This window comes from Perissodus microlepis, chromosome 7 (genome assembly GCF_051167445.1).
Source record: "Perissodus microlepis isolate ML-2025 ecotype Zambia chromosome 7, ASM5116744v1, whole genome shotgun sequence".
Classification (NCBI taxonomy): Eukaryota; Metazoa; Chordata; class Actinopteri; order Cichliformes; family Cichlidae; genus Perissodus; species Perissodus microlepis.
The window spans coordinates 49,630,888-49,653,741 of NC_140467.1; the positions used below are offsets into that span (position 1 = coordinate 49,630,888).

Below are 22,854 nucleotides of genomic sequence, written 5' to 3' on the forward strand. Positions count from 1 at the left end.
TTCAAAGAGCAAAATGTGTTTATTTCGTTTGATAGTGTTATCAATACATGTCATTCATGTTATGTGCCAGTGTTTAATAACTCATACATCTACTTCACATCATGAATACAGTAAATAAGTTAGCCCTACAGTATGTGTAGCAGAAATCTCTTAAATATTTAGTTCAGTCTGTTTTCCACAAGCTGCCACACTGCACTTCTTTCATTGATTTAGTAATTTTAGCATAAAAGAAAAAGACAAGCGACCTTCCAGCAGCAGCTGCCATTTTACTCTGGAATTATGAGGCATTCGGTTTTCTAACCAAATCTCATTTAAGAATCTGTGAAACATTTTCGCCATGCAATTATTTCTAGACATCTATGTCCAATGGCAGTTGTGTGGCTACATTCTAAAGAACATAATGGCTGGAGGTCTTGCGGCTGCCTGACTGGAATAGCTGCTTTAACTGAAAGAGGATAAGTGGCCGCGCGGCCCTTTTTCCCTTTGAATACTTATTCACTTAACTCGTCGCTAATGGGCTCGTGGAAGGCGCACAGCTGAGCCGCTCACTGTCAACAGGCTTTCGCCGCTAAGCTAAACGCAAATAAATACAGCGGTGACCACACACGCGCACACACACAAGTTCAAACAGTGAGCGCACAAATGCCCAGTCACGTCCATTTCTGTGCAAAAGTAATATAGCTGAAATATTTGCTGTGCAAATTCAAGAACATAATACACTGAGGATTCTCCCTTTTCCTTATTTTATGTGTGATGTGTGGATCGATTCAAGTGGAGCGTCTAATGTTATCCCTGAAAAGAAAGTTTGTTTTACCATAAGGGTTACCAGACAAATGTGAAAGGGAGGCATATAGCTGCCTTCTAGAATCAGTAAGTCAATTAAAAGCAGCCATTTCCTCCTCCTGACCGGATCCTGTTCTTCATATATGATCCTACCGGGAGGATGGGAGGAAATGCACCGACCTCCTTATATCTTCTTCCATTTCCATTCCAACAACCCCCTGTGGGCATCTTCCTCCTCTGAAGAAAAAGCAATCAGTAAGAGAACAGTGCTCCTGCGAGTCAGCCAGCAGGGCATCGGCTCGTCCTTCTCTGGGGCTGCAGAGGAGGGGTGGACACCTAACTCCTCTGCTCCTGTGGAGAATGCTAAAGGCAGTGTTTGGGGGGGGGGTTGGATGACTAGTTCCCTCTCATCAGTTCTCCACATTTGCTCTGAGCGAGCGAGGCTTGAATCTTTGATGCCGGTAGTCCTGGCTGGCCGCCCTTCGGAGGGGAGCCGGAGAGCTGAGCTGAGGGTTGGCGAGGCACGGCGTCTGAGTTTTGACGGTTCGCGGCAGCGCCCTGCTGCAGCTCAGAGAGCGCCTCTCCTCGACGCCCGACTGAGGCCCGAGCTGAGACTCGCACAGCTCCAGCAGTGACACTACCTGCTCCCTCAGTGCCAGGGATTTGAACCTGCGAGCTGCCAAGTAGAAAAAGGCTTCGACGAACGCCTGCAAGCCCATCCCTGTGAAGCAGAAGGCCAGGTTCATTAAGTCAGTATTTTCATACTGCTACTAGGTGATAAACTAGCAATTCTAACACAGAGAAGAGCTTGACATTTCCCTAAAGAACCTTAGCAGCTTTATGAAGATCAACAGCGTTTTTTTGTTCAGCAACTATGAAACCGCTGTGAGTTAGATTAGCTTAGCAAAAAGATGGGAAAGAACTGAGGAAAGCTAGTCTGGTCTTGTCCAATGGTAACAAAATCTACCTGTCACCACCTCTAAAGGGCCCTAATTACCTTGGCTGTTATGTAAAGACCTGCCAGCGAAGTGGAACACATGGGCAGATGAAGAAGCTTTTAATGATCCAAACTGTTCTGACAAAAAATATCAAGCTGGGTTGTTAACAAGGCGTTTGATTGCACATTAGAACAGAGAGCGGGGCTTTGACCGAGGTCTGTGCTTCTGTTTAATCCAGATAGAAATCTAATTTTGCACAACTTTCACTTTTCACTTTTTCAGTCGAGACCTTCAGCCCACAGTTAATGAATGTTGAAATGTTTGCTGTTGTCTGCATAGTCACAGTTCTTTAAAAAAAAATGGTTGACTCATTGTGTAATGCAACAGTCCTACAATGGTCTTATCGTTATGAAGGTTAGAGTATTCAGCGTTTGCTCAAATGATATTTTATAGTCATACAGGCCTGGAGACTGGTTGCCGACCCCTTAGCAACCACCAATCTCTAGGTAAAAGTGTATTCCCTGACCTGGTGAGTGTTTGCTGGAAGGTTGCTGGGAGGCGTTAGTGTGAGGCTGGTTGAAAAGGCATAAAGGCTTGTAGTTGCTTTGCTCGCTGGGTTTGTGTTAAAGATCCCAATGTGGTCTGCAAAGACTACTACTACTTGCCAAGCGGTATCAAAGCTATGAAAAGTGGGAAATAAACTTGAAACAGAGATTGTTCACCTTAAAAGTGAAACTTGCACCTTTTGAAAAGTGTTGACGCAACAAAGAGACAACTTTTACTTTGAAGGCACAGATTCTTCATTTCCAGTTTCTGCTGCACTTCTTTCAAGTTTCACTGCAGCTCAGAGAGAAAATGCTGAGGTTCTGCAGGCAAGTCAGCATCTTCCATGCAAACTATGGGCAACAGAGGCAATCTGCTAGCTACTATAGCACTCCCTTAGAGACCAATTTAACCTGGTGTAAGCCCCTAGCAACCACCTGCTAACCAATCATGGAATACACATTTTAGCAACTAGAGGCTGCCAGGGGTCACCAGCCAGTGAGGCCTCACGCCTGAATTACGTTTCTACGGTGAATCTATGGCATAGCCTACGCAAGAGGATGACACCATTGCCACATTTATACTTCTACAGTTTTGTACTTGTAAGGATTTACAGTAAGTGTTGGGACATCTCTACGATCAGCCTGTGACTGAGGCTAGTTTCATTAACATTAACAGGGTGAACAAAGTGTATTAACAGTAATGCAATACAACGTCTGAATATCATACTCTTAAATTTGAATGATATCATCTAAACCTTGAAAGTGGATATTTTACAGTAGTTTGTAGTTTGAGTGGAACAACTTATATATGTAATCATAACACATAAGAAATGTTTGTTGTAGCCTTGAAGAGGCTGGCATCATTTCCTAAAGCATAACTCAGTTAAATGATTTAATGAGACGAGAGGAAAGTCCAACCTCCGTATCTGAAGACTCTCACTTGAATTTTAGGTTTTACAGATTTTCCTACTTTCTCTGTTCTCCACCTAGAAATCGAAGAGATCCATAGTGCAAGAAAACATTTAGATGTAATTTTTTTTAATTTGTCGCATATCCCAAGTCTAACTGGAATATTTGTGAATTCTAAGTTTTATCCCAGTTCTTGGTCCCTTACAAGTCCTCCAGTGCACCCACACACACAATAACAGACGCTGACTCCAGCCTTCCTGAATACGTATGAGCTTATTCTAAATTCAGTCCACAATCTCCTCCGTACAGGCCCCTCCATGCTCGTCCATGTGATCTCCATCCATCCGCTCCGCCTCGCAAACATTCCTCGGAAGGTGCAACGTCTGAATAATTCATGTCGGGTAGTCTTCTCCATTGTCACAATGTGATCTTTGCTCATTTCAATTACAGTGTCAGAGGAAATCTGACAAAGAATGACAAGCAATTATCTCCAAGCACAGTATTTGCGCCGAGTCTCGAGGACGCCCGTGCTCTCTGTCCTCCACATATTTTTTCCCTTTGTGATAATTTATTATGCGTTTGTGAGTATGGCGTTACCTGCTTCTCTGGAGTCGGGCGTCGCGCCTGACCAGCGGCGTGTGATGTCTATGTAGAGGATGTCCACTGAAGCCATTGTGAAGTTGCTGCCACTCAGTTTACAAGTCCTAAAAAACATTACAGGAAATCTAAAATAAGCTCCATAATGCAAGGCCTAAGCTTACAAACACATCGTGTGGTTGCTCTGAAACCTGTAGAAAGCATTCAACATTCATGCTTCCTCTAAATAAATGAAGGGAGATTCAAAGACCACAACCACTGAATATTCGATTCCAGGCTTGCTCCTTAGATATGGAAAAATATTGATCTCAAATTTATTTATATATATATTTATTATGTAAAGCATATCATCGAAATTCCAGATTTGCAGTTTTATGTTGAGAAGCATGAATTGTGCAAGATTTACCCTAAAGCAGTTTTCCACAGCACGGTGAACCCCCTTTGGCATCTTTCCTTCTGCATGACTCGCCTCTCTGGGATTCTCTCTTCATGTCACTTATTAACCTCTTTAGTTGGGAGATGTTCCACCAGGTTCTTTTGTTAGCATCACACAACTCTTCAGTCATTTGTTGCCCACGTTCCAACACTGCTGAATCACTGTATGTAATTTTATTTACATACAGCTTTCATGGGCAGTTATGTATAAAGAAACAGATGTACTTTTATAACAATAAGCACTGAGTGTGTTAACCTTCAGCAGCTCATTCTCTTGACAATCCTTTCTTTAAAGACAGAACAAATTTTGGCGTCAACTTAACCACAAGGCAGATATGTAATGTAAAAGCGAGGTCAGAGGTCAAATGTAAAAAGGTATTTAGATTGTGATATCAGAATCCCCATATACCTGTATCACTTCCTGTGTATTACCAATGCAAACAGAGGCAGCAGGACTGTAAGCATAGTTTTAAAGATAAAATAGATTTTTGAAACTTTGCCTTATTTGACCTTAAAGAGGTCAGAAGTCCAAAGAAACATGATATTTAGATTCAACCATCCATCATTCCCTATATGCTGTCAATGCAAACAATGGCAGTGAGAAACAGTTTTAAATAGCTCTATATAGCATTATTATCACTCTGACCTTCAGATCGATCAGTCTATTGATTTTGAAGGAGAGGTCAGAGGTTAAATGTCACATATCAATTTAAATCTTTATTCTGTACTTTATATAGCTTGACAATACACACCACACTTGTAAGAATCATAAGTTATAAGGCCTTGTGTCAATTTTCTACCAATAAATCGTTAAGTTGACTAGTTGAAGACGTTGGTGGATTTAAGACACATTTTAATGGATTGTAAGAGGTGCCCGCTGCACACCCCAACAAAGCTTCATGAGGATCAGAAAGAATGGCACACAATCAAACACGCCAAAAACATAACCTCCTTGGTGGTAGTAATAAATAACAGTACCTACCTGATGAAGGTCCGAAAGGCAGTGGGGCCAAGGCGCATGTTGCCCTTCACACCAAGGAAGCGTATGAAGAGAGCTGCGATTCGCTCCACTAGCCGCAGGTAGTTGAACTGCTTGGAGTACTTTGGGTAGACCTGCTTCAGACACAGCGAAGGCAAAGTTCCCGTTTCATCTTGGCTCTTCTCTTGTGTTTCTTCTTCCATGGGAATCTCTTCTCCTTGTTCAAACCCACCGGCCCTCTGTTGGGGACTGTTGGTGTAGAGTAACAGGAAAAAAACAAAGAAAAGCAAAACAGCTTTAATTTAAATTAATGAACGGATTCATTTTCAAGCTTGGTGAACATTAAACCAACAAGGTGCAGATACAAGAAAGAGATTCAAAATGAAAGGGTTGATTTCATATTGACAAAAAGTTGATACTTGTCACTAAATTTGGAAAAGCAAATAAGTTAAATGGTCCAGACAGGATTGGTCGTTTGATAGAAGCAACATGAGACTCATCCTCCACCAGGCTATACACTGTTCTCTATTACTCAGTAAAAACATCAACTCAATTTCAACCTTAGGTGATGGACGAGCTGTGCTTTTAGAAGTTCATTTATGATGCTTTGAATTAAGCAGACCAACATAAAAGCACTCATACCAGTTTACTTAAAGTGCCCAAAAGAAGTTTGTGAACCTTTGATTCAGTCCATCGACCTCCTGTTACACAAAAGCTGGGTCAGAAAACAGTGTACTGAAGTGCTTCCATGCAAGCAATACAGTACCAACTTGTTATCAACATACACAGACTAAAAACAGCCTGAATAGCCTGCATGCTTTATAACACCGGTAATTAAGTTGCAATTCAATTTTATTTATACAGCGCCAAATCACAACAACAGTCACCTCGAAGGTCTGTATATTGGAAGGTAAAGACTCTACAATAATACAGAGAAAACACCAACAATCAAACCACCCACTATGAACAAGCAGTTGGTGACAGTGGGAAGGAAAAACTCTTAACAGGAAGAAACCAAGGAGGAGCTGCCATCTGCCACGACCGGTTAGGGGTGAGGGGGGGAAGACAGGAAAAAGAGACACTGTGGAAAAATGGTCCATTAATGGTCAAAACTTTAAAAGAGCAGAATCCTGAACATGAGTTTTTTCCACTGCTAATGCACGTTCAAGGTGCCCAATATTTTATCAGATGAAAACAAATCTGCTCTTCTTTCAGAAAACAAGTGACACCAAGACTAATCCATCTACTTTAAAATCTCACATCCTTCTGCTTGTCAGACGAAACAATGAATATATGAATATTAGATAAATGGAAAACTGTGATGGATAATAGTACAATTTTTTTTTAATTCTTACATTCATCTGTTATAAAGATAATCCTTAGGGAGAGAAAAAAAGTCAGCTATGATTAGTTACCATGCTGCAAATTCAAAATCCGTCATGTCATGTTTTCTCCATTTTACTGTCACTCTGTCCCTTCTACCAGCTATCCCACTGTAATATTCCTGAGGGACAGGATGCTTTTTACAGGGAATTAACGTAAACTGCAAGGATTGTGCGTTTCTGTCCTTGGGAGCTTTTTTGGGTGTGTACACACTGTGCTTGACTGACAACCTCCCTCGCTCTCAGCTGGCAGGTCAGAACAAATTATACCTTCATCATTCTTTTTTGGAACATGAAGTGCTGTGACCTTAAAACACCCCTATAAAAGAAACTTAACTAAAAGCCAGAATAAGTAAAGAACACCTGTGCGAGTTTGCAGCAGGGGCTAAAAGCACAACTGCAATCGTGCACATGTGCATCAAGAAACGCATACAACAAAAGGCAACACTCAAGGGGATAAGAACACCGCCGACTTTTTATGAGGCCGCTTCGTTCTCCATGAATTAGTAAGCAGTGTGAATGGCACTGAGCGAGCGCTGCTGAATGTTTAATAGAATCAATCATCCCTCGAAGCCAGGACGCCACCCACATCTATTTAGACAGGACAGGCTCTGCTAAAAACGGACACGTCTTCAACAGAAGCTGACAGGCAGACAGACAGTGAGGCGAATGTCTACAAACATTCCTGCAGAGGGAGAGAAAAGCTGATGAGTGAAGGAGGAAAAGGTGAAGAATGGGAGGTTTTTAAAAAAAGACGCACAGAAGGCAAAGCGTATGTACCCAATTTGTTGTCATTAACTGACAATGGGAACCTTTTTATCTTGATGTGTGTGTGTGTGTGTGTGTGTGTGTGTGTGTGTGTGTGTGTGTGTGTGTGTACGTAAATAATTAGATTATCAGAAAGCAAGCATTTTCTTCCGAGGTTTTCCCAGTAGGAAAGCTGGAGAAAAAGCCTCAACTTTAAACACAATTCACTTCCCTCAATCCAACTTCTTTCCTTTTATACAGATGATGCTTTTCTAATAATGTGCCTCACTCTCTATTTTAGGTATGGCCACAGATCTCACTTTTTTTTTTTTTTTTTTGTTCTCGCTGCACTCACCTTTCATAATGGCTCATAAATCACTCTCAGAGACATCATGCATAGGATTAATGAGCTGGGGGAGAGAAGTGCATGTCTGAGAGTCACTGATAGCATCACCCAGTTCTTCTTAGAATTCCTCATTTATCTCTTCGCCCTTCTCTCCAAAATGCCACTTACCCCCCCCCCCCCCCCCCCCCTCCCTCCAACTATTCTGCCATTTCATATTTACTTTATCTCTCTTCTATAAGCCTGCCTCGATCATTTAAACAGCAACACAGCTTTTGGGGTATTTTTTTTAACTCAGCTGCTGCTCTTTAGCGCGTGTGCCTGGTCAGCTCCCCCTGTCATTTCACTTCATTTTAAACCAGTAAAATTCATACTTGGCTGAATTCAGTCTGAACTCTGTGTTCTGACTGACTGGATCTCATCCATCCCACTGCAGACCGGCTGTCAGCAAACACAATGCACGTATTTTCTTATTGGCAGACCATCTGTGCAGTAAACAGATTACTTAACCTGCCATAACAATCTTTGTGCTCCAGAAAGACTGCTTGTTAATAAATCTCAAATTCTGCAGGATTTTAGAAAAAGAGAAAGAGAGCGAGTTCCCTCTGCTAAAACACCAAATCTGTATGAAGCAGAAAGGATTTCTCTAACAAACCTATAATCCACTAGATCCCTGAGATTTTTAATTTTGAGTAACTGTGACTTCAAAAACTTCAAAATACCAGCCAAACCATGATTAATTCCTAGTTCTTAATGTCCATAAGTATATTACTCCAAATGCCGCTTTAGACTTTTTATCCAGCATCATAAATAACAGTTTAACTGGGTTCTGGCAAAAGCACTGGAATAAGTATTATCAGATACTGGAGCACCTGCATAGTCAGTGTACAGTCATAGATCAGATTTGACCCGTTCAATGCATTTTACTTTAGCAGGACTTTCTCCTGTTACACTAACTGTTTAGTTCCACATCTGTCCACTCAAGTAGCTCAAGACACCAACCGTCTGCCACCTACAATCCACATCTTGCGTCAGTTGATCTCAATAGGTCACATGATAGGGTGAGACAAGATCTCACAGCAGTTTCAACCGAAACCTCTGCAGATAATGACCCACACCCTTTGTCACAGCTTGATTCATGATCAATAGTCAGTCAACGACTGCCTTAAGGGACAACTTCCACTGGGGCTTAAATACGTGGGACTTTCCACCATTTGGTCTTAGAAGCGTCTCGGATGAGAGCTGAAACATCTTCAAGAAATGTAAAGAAGTTCAGTTGCTTTTCTTTCCAAGCTTCTTAGACACCATGACCTGGATGACTGAGAACCTACAAAGACATTCTGCCATTTAATGTGTTTGTTTAGTTTGTTTAAATCACAGCAATCGCACTGTGTGGAGCTGAATGATTAAAGAGTTCAGTTTTTGCAGCTGTGTTGTTGGCTGATGATTACATTTTTCGGCACTGAGCCAATCTAACGGCTAATTTAATAAACATTAGCAATGGCTAGTTGGGACATGATTACCATTACTCTCTTCAACCACAAGACTTTGTCACCATTTGCAGAGCTGACAGAACAATTCCCTGTAATCACAACGTAACTTAAAGATACCCTGAATCTTCTTGCTTCCTTTTAATTATGCACCATGGTTGGATAACTGCTGTTAAAATAATCACGTGCTTAAATAAAATATCAGGATCATTTTATTAAGTTTTCTTTGGTGCTGATTTGAGATATCTTTTCTGAGATGTACTTAATAATTTACTTACAACTTTGTTACTGGTACCCAGCTGCATGCACATACTATTATGTGAAGTTCTAAGGGTTCTGAGCCAATATAAAACAAGCAATAATGTGCAAAAGTCTTGACCCACCCCTCTCTTTTCTTTGCTAGGAAAATGGGAAGTATGTGCAGCACTTTACTGAAGTGGAAATACAGCATATAAGGCAAAAACAGCACAATTCTAACAATATTATTCAATATTTGGTATGACCACCTTTACTCTCGAGCACAGGCCAAACTCTCAGGCAAATTTTCTTCTCTTTTCTTTTAGTCTTCAGGAATATCCCACACTGCTACAATAATGTTGAAGTCTGGGCAATGAGGAGGCCAATACATACCTGATAGTGCTCCATTTCATTATTTTTGTATCCAGGTATGCTTTTACTGCACTCACAGTATATTTGGGATCATTGCTGCACTAAGGGATGAAATAGATTCATAACTCCATTAGATCTGTTGCCACTGATTTTCAGTCCAGTTCTCGTCTAATTTGGCCTCAGCCAAGAACATGACTTTCAGATACTGCTCATCTTCTGCAGATAGTCTTTTATTCCCCCAACTTCTTTTGTCCTTCACTTTTCCAGTTTCCTCAAATTCTTTAAGGACACACTGAACACCATGCTGAGATATGCCACATTATTAGCTGATAGCTCTTTGGAAATCACCTTGTTGGTGCTTTTTATACTTAAATGTTTCATAAATTAGTGTTCAGTGACCTAACAAAAAAAAGAGATAGAGTAAAAAAGCATTCCTTCGGAGCTGGTCAGGTACAAAGACTCGACTGAAAATGAGTGATGAAGCAGCCAAAGTCCAAAGAAAAACTTTGCAAGACCTTCAAAAGCCTGGAGAACTATTGCTCAAGAGTACTCTAAAAATAACATAGTCTGGATCCTTGGAAGCACAATATGAAGACACGAGTGTTGACTGAGACTTTTGCACAGTATTGTGTAAGGGACTTTAGATTAAAGAATCAGGGGTCTTTGGCTTTTCAATATATAATAATGTGTATGGTGTGTAGTGTATTAGCTCAATGAATGAGTTAAGAACACAGATGCACAAAAATAGAGCAATGCATGGGAATCTAAGATTAAATTTAAAATAGGCAAATCACATTAACATGTTAGTGGTCATGACTTTAGTAGTTATGTGGGCAATATTCCTAACCAGATCTTTTTAACTTGCACAACAAAGCAGAATTTCCGATAAAGAAAATAATCTGAGGAGGAGAGTAAAGAAAAAAAAGGTGAGGGAAGGATGGGCAAAGTGAGAAAAAAAGGAAGAAATTGAGATGGTGGCCGAATAGAAGCTGTAAATCCTATTGTCATAAAAGAAAAACAGACTGAGGGTGAGAAAACAAAAAACAAATAAAAACCTAATGTAGGAGGAGATTTATTGTCAGGCACCACACAGGGCCAGTCAGCCAGAGAGAGATTGAGCCACCAGACTCGTACAATAATGTGTGAATTTCCACCACGGCTCAGCTGAATTTAATTTTTCCATTTAACAAGCTTAGGGAGAGCTGTTGAGCAGTGCAGAGCAGGACTCCGAGGAGGGATGGGAAGAGTGAGATATCATGTCCTTAAAAAGTGAACATGCAGACAAGAATGCAAGGACTTCAGGCTTTGCATGTGTCTGTATGTGTGTGTGTGTGTGTGTGTGTGTGTGTGTGTGTGTGTGTGTGTGTGTGTGTGTGTGTGTGTGTGTGTGTGTGTGTGTGTGTGTGTGTGTGTGTGCGCGCGCGCGCGCGCAGGCAAGTCTATATATTTACACTGTGGGTTTCTTGTGGCCTGGATCCATTAGACGCAGAGTGTCCCTGATCACGCCCACTTTGACCTCTTCATCCACCGGACTGGGAACATATTCAAAAACTCCGGGTGCCACCTAAAAAATGCAAGTACTGCTTACAGCAAAAAGAAATAAGAAGCTTTAAAATATGATGATGTTGCTGCTGACATTTCACTCTTACCTCCTGCTCATGCTCGATTCTCATACTAGGGTTGGAGTTGACTTCTAACAGTATGGGCTTTAGGTTCTTCATGAGCAAGATGTCAAAGCCTAATATCTGAAACATACCCACAGAATGTCAACAACATACTTTCTATACCGTATATATTTAAAATTCTCAAATATATACAAATAATGAGGATTGATAAAAAGGTCATTAAGGCTTAAGAAAATATCTACGTGTGATCAATATAAAGTGGATCTTATCTGATTATTTTATTTATTGTATAATTACTTGGAAGCACGTGGGTCCTGGTTTGCCGGGTGGTATGTCAGCTTGGTAGTAGACTCTAAGTTCAGGCACCACGGCGATGACAGTCTTGATGACAAGGGCGATGATGTCCGACCACACCCTCTTGATGTCGACACCTTTAGCTGCTAATCTGTACAGCACGCTGGAGAGAGTGCGCTTGCTGCCGGTGCTCTGGCTGTCTGAGTGCACGAAGTTGCCGCTGTGGACGTTGAGCGAGTAGTTTGTCAGGTGCATGAAGACGTGGCTAAGATTCTTCTGACTTGGCTCCTTCACAGAAACACACAAAAAAACGAAACGAAGAAAAACAAAAAGAAAAGAACAAAATTTGTTACCTTTAAGGTCACGGCTTCACAGCACAGTTTGCTGACACCATCGTGGCTACCTGATACAGCTCGGTGCAAAAACGTGTCAGTCCCTCTTTGGCAATGTAGATCTCCAACGGCTCCAAGGACTTTATAAGCACGTAGAGCCGGATGTCGAACTTAAGTTTGTCAATAAGTAACGGCTTTTGGATGTACTCCTGGACTACGCCCTGTTTGGCCTGTGAACCCGTCATGAGCTTGAGGTCACTAGGGTCACGGATGAGGTAGATACCGTCCCCCTGAGAGCCCCCATCTGGTTTGACAATGAAAGTGGGATTCACTGTAGCATCCTTCTCTTTCACCATGTGAATCTGCAGCAGAAAGAAAAGGTACACCACAGAGTGTGAGTCAAGGAAGTTTAAACATGTTTATATTGTTGATGCTGTATCAAAACAGCCTGTTGAAAGACCACACGAACTGGGAACATAACAACTTGTTATGAAACACATAGAACCTGTAGAAAACGGTTATTGTTCATCGTCTCAGCAGCAGTAGCAACAGATAGGTGGAGAAAAGTTGTAAATTACTCAGGTGTTTCTTTTTGTGAAATATACACTGCTCAAAAATTTTAGAAAAAATATTTGTCTTTTCTATACTGATATGGACAGGTTAATGAGTCGGGAATGAAAGGATTGCACATTGTTTCTTCATCCTCTAAGAACTGCCTACATAATCTCACCACACTGCCGTGCACCAGCAGGAAGCCGGGATCCAGTGCACCAACCTTACAATGGGCCAAAAGATTTCATTCCAGTCCCTGGTAATGGCAGTCAGGGTGCTGTTGCTTGTAGAGGTCTGTGAGTTCCACCATGGATATGCCTCCCCAGACCATCACTGTCCCACCACCAAACATGCTGTTACAGGCAGCATCACGTTCTCTATCGCTTCAACAGACCCTTTCGCGTCTGTCAGATGGGCTCAGGGGAAACCTACTCTCATCTGTGAAAAGTACAGGGCACCAGCGTTGGACCTGCCAATTCTGGTACTCTATGCAAATACCAATCGGGCTCCATGATGTTGGGCTATGGCACTATAGGACATCGGGCCCTCAGGCCACCTTCATGAAGTCTGTTTCTGATTGGCTGTTCAAAGACATTCACACCAATGGTCTGCTGGAGGTCATTTGTTCCTCCTTGCATAAAGGAGCAGATACCCGTCCTGCTCATGGGTTAAGGACCTTCTACGACCATGTCCAGCTTCCTGGAAACCCTTGAGGCAATGGTACGTATTGCTAGGATGTGCCATCCTCTGTGGGGTTCATGTTACCAGTAGTGACACTGGCCCTAGCCAAATGCAAAACTCATGGAAAAAACATAAAACACAGTCAGAAAAGATGAAGAGGGGAAAAATGTCAGTGGCCTCCACTGTCTCATTGTTGCCCCTCTAGCGCATCTGCTGTTAATTTCATTAACACCAAAGCAGCTCAAACTGATTAATAACCCCCTCTGCTACTTAAATGACCAGATCAATACTCCACGAGTTTAACTGACCTGATGCTATACTCTGATTAAACAGTGTTCCCTTAATTTTCTATAAGCAGTGCAGTTAAATAAATTCATTATCTTAACTTGCAGCTGCACAGGAAGTAGTAATCAAAGATTTGGTTAATCTGAGGTTTACAAACAACTCACATTTCACTCGCTGGGCCCACGTCCTCATTTTAGGTTTGACACCGTTTTAGTAGATAAAGGTGAATGGCTTAAACATGAATTGAGCTGTGGTTTGGGGAAGGCCTCGAAGGGGACTGGCGGCGGCTCCTGGGCCTGGCGGCGGCTCCTGGGCTTGGCAGATCCCCATGTACCAAATAGAAGTGAAGAAGTGGAAGAAGTGAAAAGGGGAGGGAAGGTGGGGCATGTAAACAAGAACGAACACCTTGTAGAACTGGGGGATCATATATAGATAAAAACCGGAAGGAACGTGTTTGGAGGCGTGGTCCCACTCGTGTAATTCAGATACTTTATCTCCATTTACCTGCACTACCAATCCTTTCACCTCTACCTAAAAGATGAATATTCAATCTTTCAGTGAATTATTATTTGTCTTCACTATACATTTGTCTTCAGCCTGATTTGTTTTATAATACTGAGTCATGGCCTAAAGGTTTTATAATAAGATAAAAAGCAATATTCTGGTGCCCTCTGCTGGACATAACATACAGTTGCAATCAAATCTCAATTAGAAGAACTGACCACGTATTCATCTGAATACATCATCAATCTATTTTAATATTTTAATATTTTGGAAGAAAATACAACTTTTTTGTAATTAGATATTCCTGTAAATCTTAATATTGCATAAACAGTACATGCAGATAATAAAACAAACATTTTTATTAACAAAACCAAGAAAAATATGAGTAGACTACATAAGATCAGCATCTGTGTTCATCACTTGGACTAACTTGGAGAACTTGAAAGAAACACCGAGTCATCCATGAGTGAACCGATCATCTATATTTGTATTTTAAAGCCATTCCCAAAAGGTAAAGAAGACTCATTTCAATAAATTTATTGAGGTCATTGCTGCTGTGTTTGGACTCACTTTGTAGGACACCTGGTGCACTAAAATTAATACAGCTACTACTACACTTATCACTGGTATGCTTCTACAAGGCCTGCTGTGGTCTGCCTTTGCAGCTGACTCAACCTACCCATTTAACAATTTGACTTTCTCTCATTTTGACCAACATCTAGTTTTGGTTTATGGTAATAACAGCTCATCTGTCTCTTTTAGCTTTATTATTAGCACAAGCAAACTAAATTGCCCCCTTGCTTCTTATTTCAAACAAGACACTATTATTGCTACTTCCCCACATGAGAAGAGGTTTCTGGACTCAATTTACCAGATTAAAGTATAAACATTATATCTTGGAAGAACTCCAATTTCCATTTCTCACCTTTTGTCATCATATTCACATGACTGTAGCTCACTGAAATAAGCTAGCCACACATAGCTTCCATGTTTCCCCTTCTATAGTTACACAGAAAAACAGTTAAAGACGCTTAACAACTGTTTTCATATCCAGTGTCATCATTTTTATTTGTGTCAATTTTCTTTAATTTATTTTGAACGTACCTGTGTGGTAAACTGTTGGTACTCCTCAGGCAGGATCCAGGAACGGGGATAGAAGTCGTATTCTTCTGGGAACAACTCCTGCATAGTCCGAACTGCTCTGCTGAGGTTGATCTTTCGCAGCATTTCGATCATTCCTGCACGGACAGTTTTACATAAGAAACTGAATACACGATTGGCACGATTTACACTCACTGGTCACTTTGTTAGGTGCGCCTCCTCAACTGCTCATTAACACCAATATCTAACTAGCCAATCGCATGGGAGCAAATCAGTGTATTCAGTCATATAGACAGCCAGGTAAAGAAAGGTGATTTTAATCATTTTCCAACACAGTTTTGAGCTGATAGGAAGGCAATAAACTCAAATCACTAGTTACAACCAAGGTATGCAGAAGAACATCCCTGTATGCACTAAATGCAGCAGAAGACCACAACATGTGGCATTTGTGTAAGCTAAGAACAGGAAACTGAAGCTAAAATTGCGCTCAACAAAATTGGACAACAGTAGGTTGAAAAAACGTTGCCTGGTCTGATGAGTCAAAGACATCCACCCCAGTGACCTGCTGGAGGTCAGAATTTGGTGTAAACACCATGAAAACATGTATCAATCCTGGTTCATATCAAGTTCAAGCTGTTGCTGGTGGTGTAATGGTGTGGGGAATATTTTCTTAGCACTCTTTGGGCACCACAGCCTACCTGAGTATTCTCGCTGACCATGTCCAGCCTGTTATTACCACCATTTACCCACCTTCTGGTGCCTGCTTCCAACAGGATAAAGCTTCATGTCATAAACCAGAAAATGAGTTCAGTGTACTCAAACAGCAATGTGGACCAATCTCTCTGAGGAGTATTTCCAGCACGTTGTTGACAGTGAGTGTAAACTGTTCAGTAAATGTAGCCAGTTTCACAATAAGCAGAATGATTGTAGAGAAGGACTATTAACCATTTTAACAACCCTTGTTGGCTCAGAATAAAGTGCCTGGGGTAATGTAGGACAACACTATAACCTGGTTATGATAACAGAATCCTGAATCCATACTGCAATAAATAATATGATTTGCTGCAGGTGGTAGCAAGATAAGAAGAGGTGAGAGGAAGAATCTGTGAAATACCTGGGAACTTGTTGACCTGCCCTGAGACGATATTTTCATTGTCATGAAAGGAAACGCCGTGCCAGTAGATATCACAGGCTGTTCGCCTTCCTAAAGGAAACTGAGGGGGGAAAAGCAAGAAAGAACAGTGAAAGGGAGACATAGCAGAGGGCTGAAAACATACAGAATGATGAGAACAGTTCATTAAGGAACTCGTGTTTGCAAACAAGAACGAATGTTAATCTATTAGGACTACACAGGACATTAGGAAGGTGTTTTGTCCTCGCAGTGAACCGAGAAAACGGGGCTAATCTTGCCCAAAGATGGCAGGTAAGTGCGTGTTATGTTGTGAAGAGCTGGGAAAGAGGAGGAGAAGTGATACTATAAAGAGGATTTACACAGCGAGGAAATCCTGCTGGCACAGGGTAAAGGACAGTTTTGTCCTTTACACCTCATCTGCTCACTCTCACGCACACACTCCAAACCACACAGAAGCCACCCAGCAGAGGTGTGGGGAATCCATCCAGATATGATAATAGTAGATAGTAGCAGTATTAGTACACACCAGTGCTGGTATTGGTATTGGATTGACGCTAACATGATAGATTGATACTTTGTTTGTATCCTCAGTATGTAGCCCACTGAATTGTGTTACATAAATTGTTTTTTTGGAAATGAAAAAATACACCTCAAACATGCACTATGAAAAATGTCTAAAACCTTTTGTATTGACTCGACATAAGCCAACTTTATAAGTTAAAAGTATCGGTATTGGCAGTGGTATCAGCAATACTGGCCATGTATTTATTTTTATATAAAATCTGCAGTATCGCACAGCACTACCTAACAATAAAAAAGCTACATAAAAGCAAGATGAACAAACAATCACTCTGAGAATGAATTATGCGCACAATCTTTAGTTTTTCAGCCCTTAAACTCTCAGCTTTTTATACTTGTGATACAACTTTAGTTAATAGGAGTTATTCTCTCACCACTATTAAATGTGAATTAAAAAAATAAAGCTGTACAAAAACTGTAGATAAACTTAAAATCTTAGAATTATCTAAAAGTCATCTGCCATATTATCCATGTAGACAACAGTACGACTCAACACTGAATTTGCTCCCCACTGTCTGCGTTCTACATTCAGGAACGCTCAAATAAATAGTTTATTGTAAAGATTCCTCACAGCTGATAAATCAAACACACATTTTAGAGCTGGCAAGTTCAAAGTATCAACATGGAGCTGGGAAGAACTCAGTCACAGAGGCTGTGACTTTATTACATCATAAGGGCTTTAACAGATTACACTGGTAAGTAGCAGCACGCCATCGCGAGCCTAAATTCAACTTTGACTCGACCCACTCTGCTGCCTCGCTGCAAGATAAACATCTAATTAATGACTTAGTGAGAAACAGAGTGACCAGTTCTAAACCCTGCCACACAGATGCCAGGGGAGTGAGGTCAAATTATTTAGAGCAGGGATCACACCATAAAAATAGCCCTCTTGTGTTTGCATGGACTGGTTAGCATGTGACGTATGGGAAAATTTAGCTTTCAGAACCACTTTTTAATGGGGGGAAAATAAACTTGGCTTATAGGTTGCTGCAACATAGATATTTCAAGTTGCACCCAATCTGTCATTCCTCGAGTAAACAGCATTTATAGTTTCCAACAGAAGCTCCAAGGAAGCCTTTAGGTGTGAAGTATTTTGAAATCCATACGCATCGATTCAGAACGTCAGTTTAGTCTGCGGCATCCTCATGAAAATCCCACGCATATGTTGACATGCACTGTCATTAGTCTAATATTCCAAGCTGACCCTCACGCTGCCATCCTCTCTCCCACAAAGAGGACTAAAAGTTGATTGGATTAGAGGAGCTTTAAGGCTAATGATTTCCCACTGTTTAAGAGAATGCCATATGCGGAAAGTCAGCTGACAGTGCAGATGTAGAGACGTGGCAATCTGGATGCACCTTAAAAGCCTCATCAGTCTCTAAAATGTTGACAAACTTTATGAAATTTATTTCAACGTGTTGCTGAAACAAATTTCATAAAGTTACGTGTCTTACAACTCACTGAAAGGGTGTTTATTCAATAATGGCAAAACCAGACTGCCTGCTTCAGTTTCAGCCCCTTCAGAGTGGTTGACAGCTACTTTCAAAATGACACAAGATCTAAAGCACCACCGGCTTTGTTGGGGGTTACGGTGCGGACCAGGTGTGGTAATGTATAGGCTTTCTGTCTGTCATTTTCTGCAGGAGCTGTAAGCGTTGCTGCTCAGTTGCCGTGGCTAAGGGGAGCGTTTATTTCGCCTGTCTCATCAAATTGTCTTTTTTCACCTCTCATGCATAATGAAAGATGGGTAATAATGCCTGATAGCAGGTATTAATTGCATCACATTCAAAATTAACAGATGGTGTTTACAGCTCAGATTAAAAAGAATGGGATCAAGTAGGCTGCACATAAATGTTTGAAAGCTGTCAATTAGAACACATCAACAGCCACCCGCTGTAATTTCATACATCGGACCCATGTGGACTGAAATTCTCAGGCTCCTGGCGAAATTGATGGCAATCCTGTCTTGTAACATCTTGATAGTTAAAGGATAAAAAGTGATTATACTTTGCAGCTACCAGTTAGCCAATTTACTGATTTTGGTCCACGAAACAACTGAAAAAAGTGGCTGCCAGGCAACAAGCTTTAATAAAAGCATTAAACCTTTCATTCAAGTTAGGCTCTTCGGGCAGAACTGCACCACTTGATGCTCAAGTTTTTTCACTTTCCAAGATCTCTACAGTGGCAAAATGAGGACCAGTCAACTTGAATTTCTTTTTGGTGAATTGGACAAAGTCACAGGGAACCAGATGTAACAACAGGGTGGGTGGAGTTGGTAAACGCCTGCTCTATTAAATGTGGTGCATCTGTCTGCCTCTGAATTTTATGACAGTATAGAAAGTAAGTAGAAAACCGCCAATAATGTGAAGCCACTGTTTTACAACTGTTTATAGAGATATAAGAAGGAAAAAAATAAGAAGTATATTCTTCCTCCCCTCTAGCCACTCACAGATGGCTGCCCCTCCCTGATCCTAGTCCAGAGATTTCTTCCTGTAAAAAGGGAGGAGACTGAATCAGATTCTGATACATTTTGGCAGTTTAAAACTGGTTATTAATTCACTTCAGTTTTATTTCTGTAGTGCTAAATCACAAAAGCAGTCACTTTAAGGTGCTTTTTCATTGGAAGGTGAGGACCCTATGATAATAAAGAGAAAATCCCAACAAACAAACCCCCTATCAGCAAGCACTTGGAAGAAAAACTCCCTTTAAACAGGAAGAAATCTCTGACAGAACCAAGCTCAGGGAGGTACAGCCATCTGCCGCAACCAGTATGGGGTGAGGTGAGGGAGACAGGACAAAAGACATCCACTGAAAGACACCATTATAATAATAATAACTAATGATTAAATGCAGACTGGTGTGTAAGCACAGCGTTGAAAAGGTGAGTGAACAAGAAACACTCAGTGCATCATGGGAAACCCCCAGCAGCCTAGCATAACTAAGGAAAAGTTCAGGGTCACCTGATCCAGCACCAACTACAAGCTTTATGAAAAAGGAAAGTTTCAAGCCTAATTTTAAAAGAAGAGAGGGTGTCTCTCTCCCAAATCCAAACTGGGAGCTGGTTCCAGAGAAGAGGGGCCTGAAAGGTGAAGGCTCTGCCTCCCCTTCTACTTTTAAATACTCTACAATGACGAGTAAGCCTGCAGTCTCTATAGGGATGATGCATTGCAATAAGGTCCTTAAGACAAGATGGGGCCTGATTATTCAAGAACTTGTATGTCAGGAGCAGGATTTTTAATTTGATTCTGGATTTAACAGGGAGCCAATGAAGGGAAGCCAATAGGGGAGAAATATGCTCTCTGTTTCTAGTCCCTGTCAGTACTCTTGCTGCAGCATTTTGGATCAACTGAAGGCTTTTCAGTAAGTTTTTAGGGGAGTCTGATAATAATGTGGTTAGCAACGTTGCCTCACAGCAAGACGCTCCTGAGTTAAACTCCACCACCTGGCTGGGGCCTTTTTGTGTGGAGTCTGCATGTTCTCCCCGTATTTGCATGGGTTCTCTCCGGGTACTCCTGCTTCCTCCCACAATCCAAAGTCATGCAGTTATTGGGCTTGGGTTAACTGATGATTGTAAATTGCTCATAGGTGTGAATATGAGACTGAATGGTTGTCTGTCTCTTTATGTTAGCCCTGCAACAGACTGGTGACCTGCCCAGGGTGTACCCTGCCTCTCCCATTATGACAGCTGGGATAAGCTCCAGACCCCCCACGACCCTGAATTAAATTACAGTAGTCCAGCCTAGAAGTAAAAAAAAAAATGCATGAACTAGTTTTTCAGCATCACTCTAGGCAGGATGTTTCTAATTTTAGAGATATTGCGCAAATGCAAGAAAGTATTCCTACATATTTGTCTAATACGCACATTGAAATACATATCCTGGTCTAAAACAACTCTCCGCTACCCACCTCATCAGATCTCTGAGTTTATCTTGTGCTTTTGTAACATGTTTATGTTACCGATTATAACCATAAATAGAAGTATAAATACTAGCCAAATTACTGAATACCATCTTCGTAGTTCCCGGTACAGTAAGTGCCTCCAGGAGTACATTTTGCCATGATGACACAAGCACACAGGCAGGGAGACATGACTCAGAAAAGGAAAAACAACACAAGCCTTGTTGTCGCCGCTGGTAAAAAATCCACATGACATTTCTTTTTTTTTTAAAGTGCATTTAGCAGTGAAAAATATACAGCAGTACCAGCACTAACAACAGTCGCCTGTCTTTAGGAATCCACACATTCCTGCATCAGTTCTGCTGTTGTCATGTGTTTCCTCAGTTTTTTTACAACCTCAAACACTCCTACACAGATTCAGTCCATCATCTGAATATATATAAGTTTGGTGACTTATATTTATTCATAGAAGTACGCCCTGGAAAAGTGAAGAGAAGACGGTCCACTGCGGTAATGGTTATAAGAAGCAGTAGTTACAATTATAGGATTCTTTTGGGACAGCTATTAAACACAGAGTAAAATAAAGTATTCTAACTTGTAGTGGTTCAGCACAAAGTGAAAACCAGAAGCCTCAGTTAAAGGATCCACCAGTCACACCAGTTCTGGCACAACTAAGAAGTGACTAGAGATGCCAGGCGGTGGATTAAGGTAGAACTAAATACTTCAGACATGGTTCTTGTTGGCTCGTGCTTACACAACAGTAAGAAACCAGTTGTTACACATGGGCAGCCGCCTAAATGAAGCTGATGTTTGGGCTTCCCTCTGGATGTTTCCATTAACTGGTGCTTGGCTACACCAGCTGTCCTGTTACCACAAGAGTAAAACCTACACAGCACACGGGACACCATAAGAAGACAGTCCATTTGTAACACACCTCTTTCCACTTTAGCTGCTTGATGCTTATCTTCAGTGCCTCCAGAGAGGTTTTGGCTTTTGAAGTGTCTACCGTCACAGGTCTCCTCTTCTTTGCAAGCTTGAATCCCTCCTCTCTGCGCATCTCTTCGATGTTTTTGGATGTGTGGATGGTGACATAGTTGCCATTGGGCTCTGACTTCCGCTGCAGTATCTTTCCAGTTCCCTTGACTTGAAGCGTCCGCTCATACCCCAGTCTGTTTAAGTTTTTCTCAGAGGAAACTACAGAGCCTTGCGATGCCACATCAGAAGTGTGTCTCTTGTCCTCTCTGCCCGGCTTACTGCGACTTTTACCTGTTTGTTTGCAGGGAAGAGAGGTGCTGGATGCATCTGTGCCGGTGGGATGATCTGGTGAGACAGAGGCAGAAGGAGAGGAGCCCGGCACCTGCTCTTCTGTATCCACTCCCTCCTCTGCATCTTCGCCAAATGATTTCATTTGCTCGACTTGAACCTTGACATACTGATCACTCATTATGCGAAACGCGATGTGTGACGCCTCTGGCCAGGGCACCGCTGTGCCACAGGGTGCAGTAATCCGACGCCGGCGAGCTAACGGTGTTCAGATACAATGAAGTACGCATTACTGGTTTAAACGGCCAATTAACAAATGAAAGCCATTTCTCTGCGGTCAGCTCGCTTACCAAATAGAGCAAAGGATGCCCTCAGACGTACACGTTACTGAGCAAGATAACGCTTGACCATCCCAGGCTTGACAGCTAGCGAGTTAACCGGCTGGTCACAATATTTAACTATCAGCTTCGAGCAGCTAGCGGTTCTCTCGAGCTGGCAGCTAGAGGCAGGCGGCACTTGTAGCCAACACTGCTAGCTCCTTAAAGGGAGCTAAGCCCGACGTTAGCCTGTCAAACTTCATTCGGCTAACGCATGGCTCGGAGCCCGGTTAGAGACACTAAGCCTCAACTCATGATAGACTTTATCTTACCAGCAACGATATCTACTTAGCATAGCAGCGCCCAGCGTTACGACGGAGCCCACAGTCCACTGCTCTACAGTATGTGTGTGTGTTGTCCTCCCTGTGTTGTTAAGCAGCAGAAGCCAGTGTACAGCTCGTCGCCCAGCCTCCATCTGGTTTGGAACCCAGCTGATGCTGCCTTTGGGGTTCCTCGTAATTCCCTGTATTCCCAT

General features: G+C 41.8%; 1 protein-coding gene across 1 annotated transcript; it reads right to left on the reverse strand.

The window, feature by feature from the left end:
- Nucleotides 1-22,775, reverse strand: ttll11 (tubulin tyrosine ligase-like family, member 11). Its single transcript, XM_084935649.1, has 10 exons — nucleotides 21,674-22,775; nucleotides 16,246-16,345; nucleotides 15,135-15,268; nucleotides 12,080-12,370; nucleotides 11,680-11,964; nucleotides 11,407-11,502; nucleotides 11,209-11,321; nucleotides 5,190-5,435; nucleotides 3,773-3,879; nucleotides 1-1,504 (listed from the first exon to the last, which is right to left on the reverse strand). The coding sequence occupies exons 1-10, from the start codon at nucleotides 22,181-22,183 to the stop codon at nucleotides 1,194-1,196; spliced, it is 2,193 nt and encodes a 730-aa protein (XP_084791775.1). The 5' UTR covers nucleotides 22,184-22,775; the 3' UTR covers nucleotides 1-1,193.
- Nucleotides 22,776-22,854: the final 79 nt, after the last annotated feature.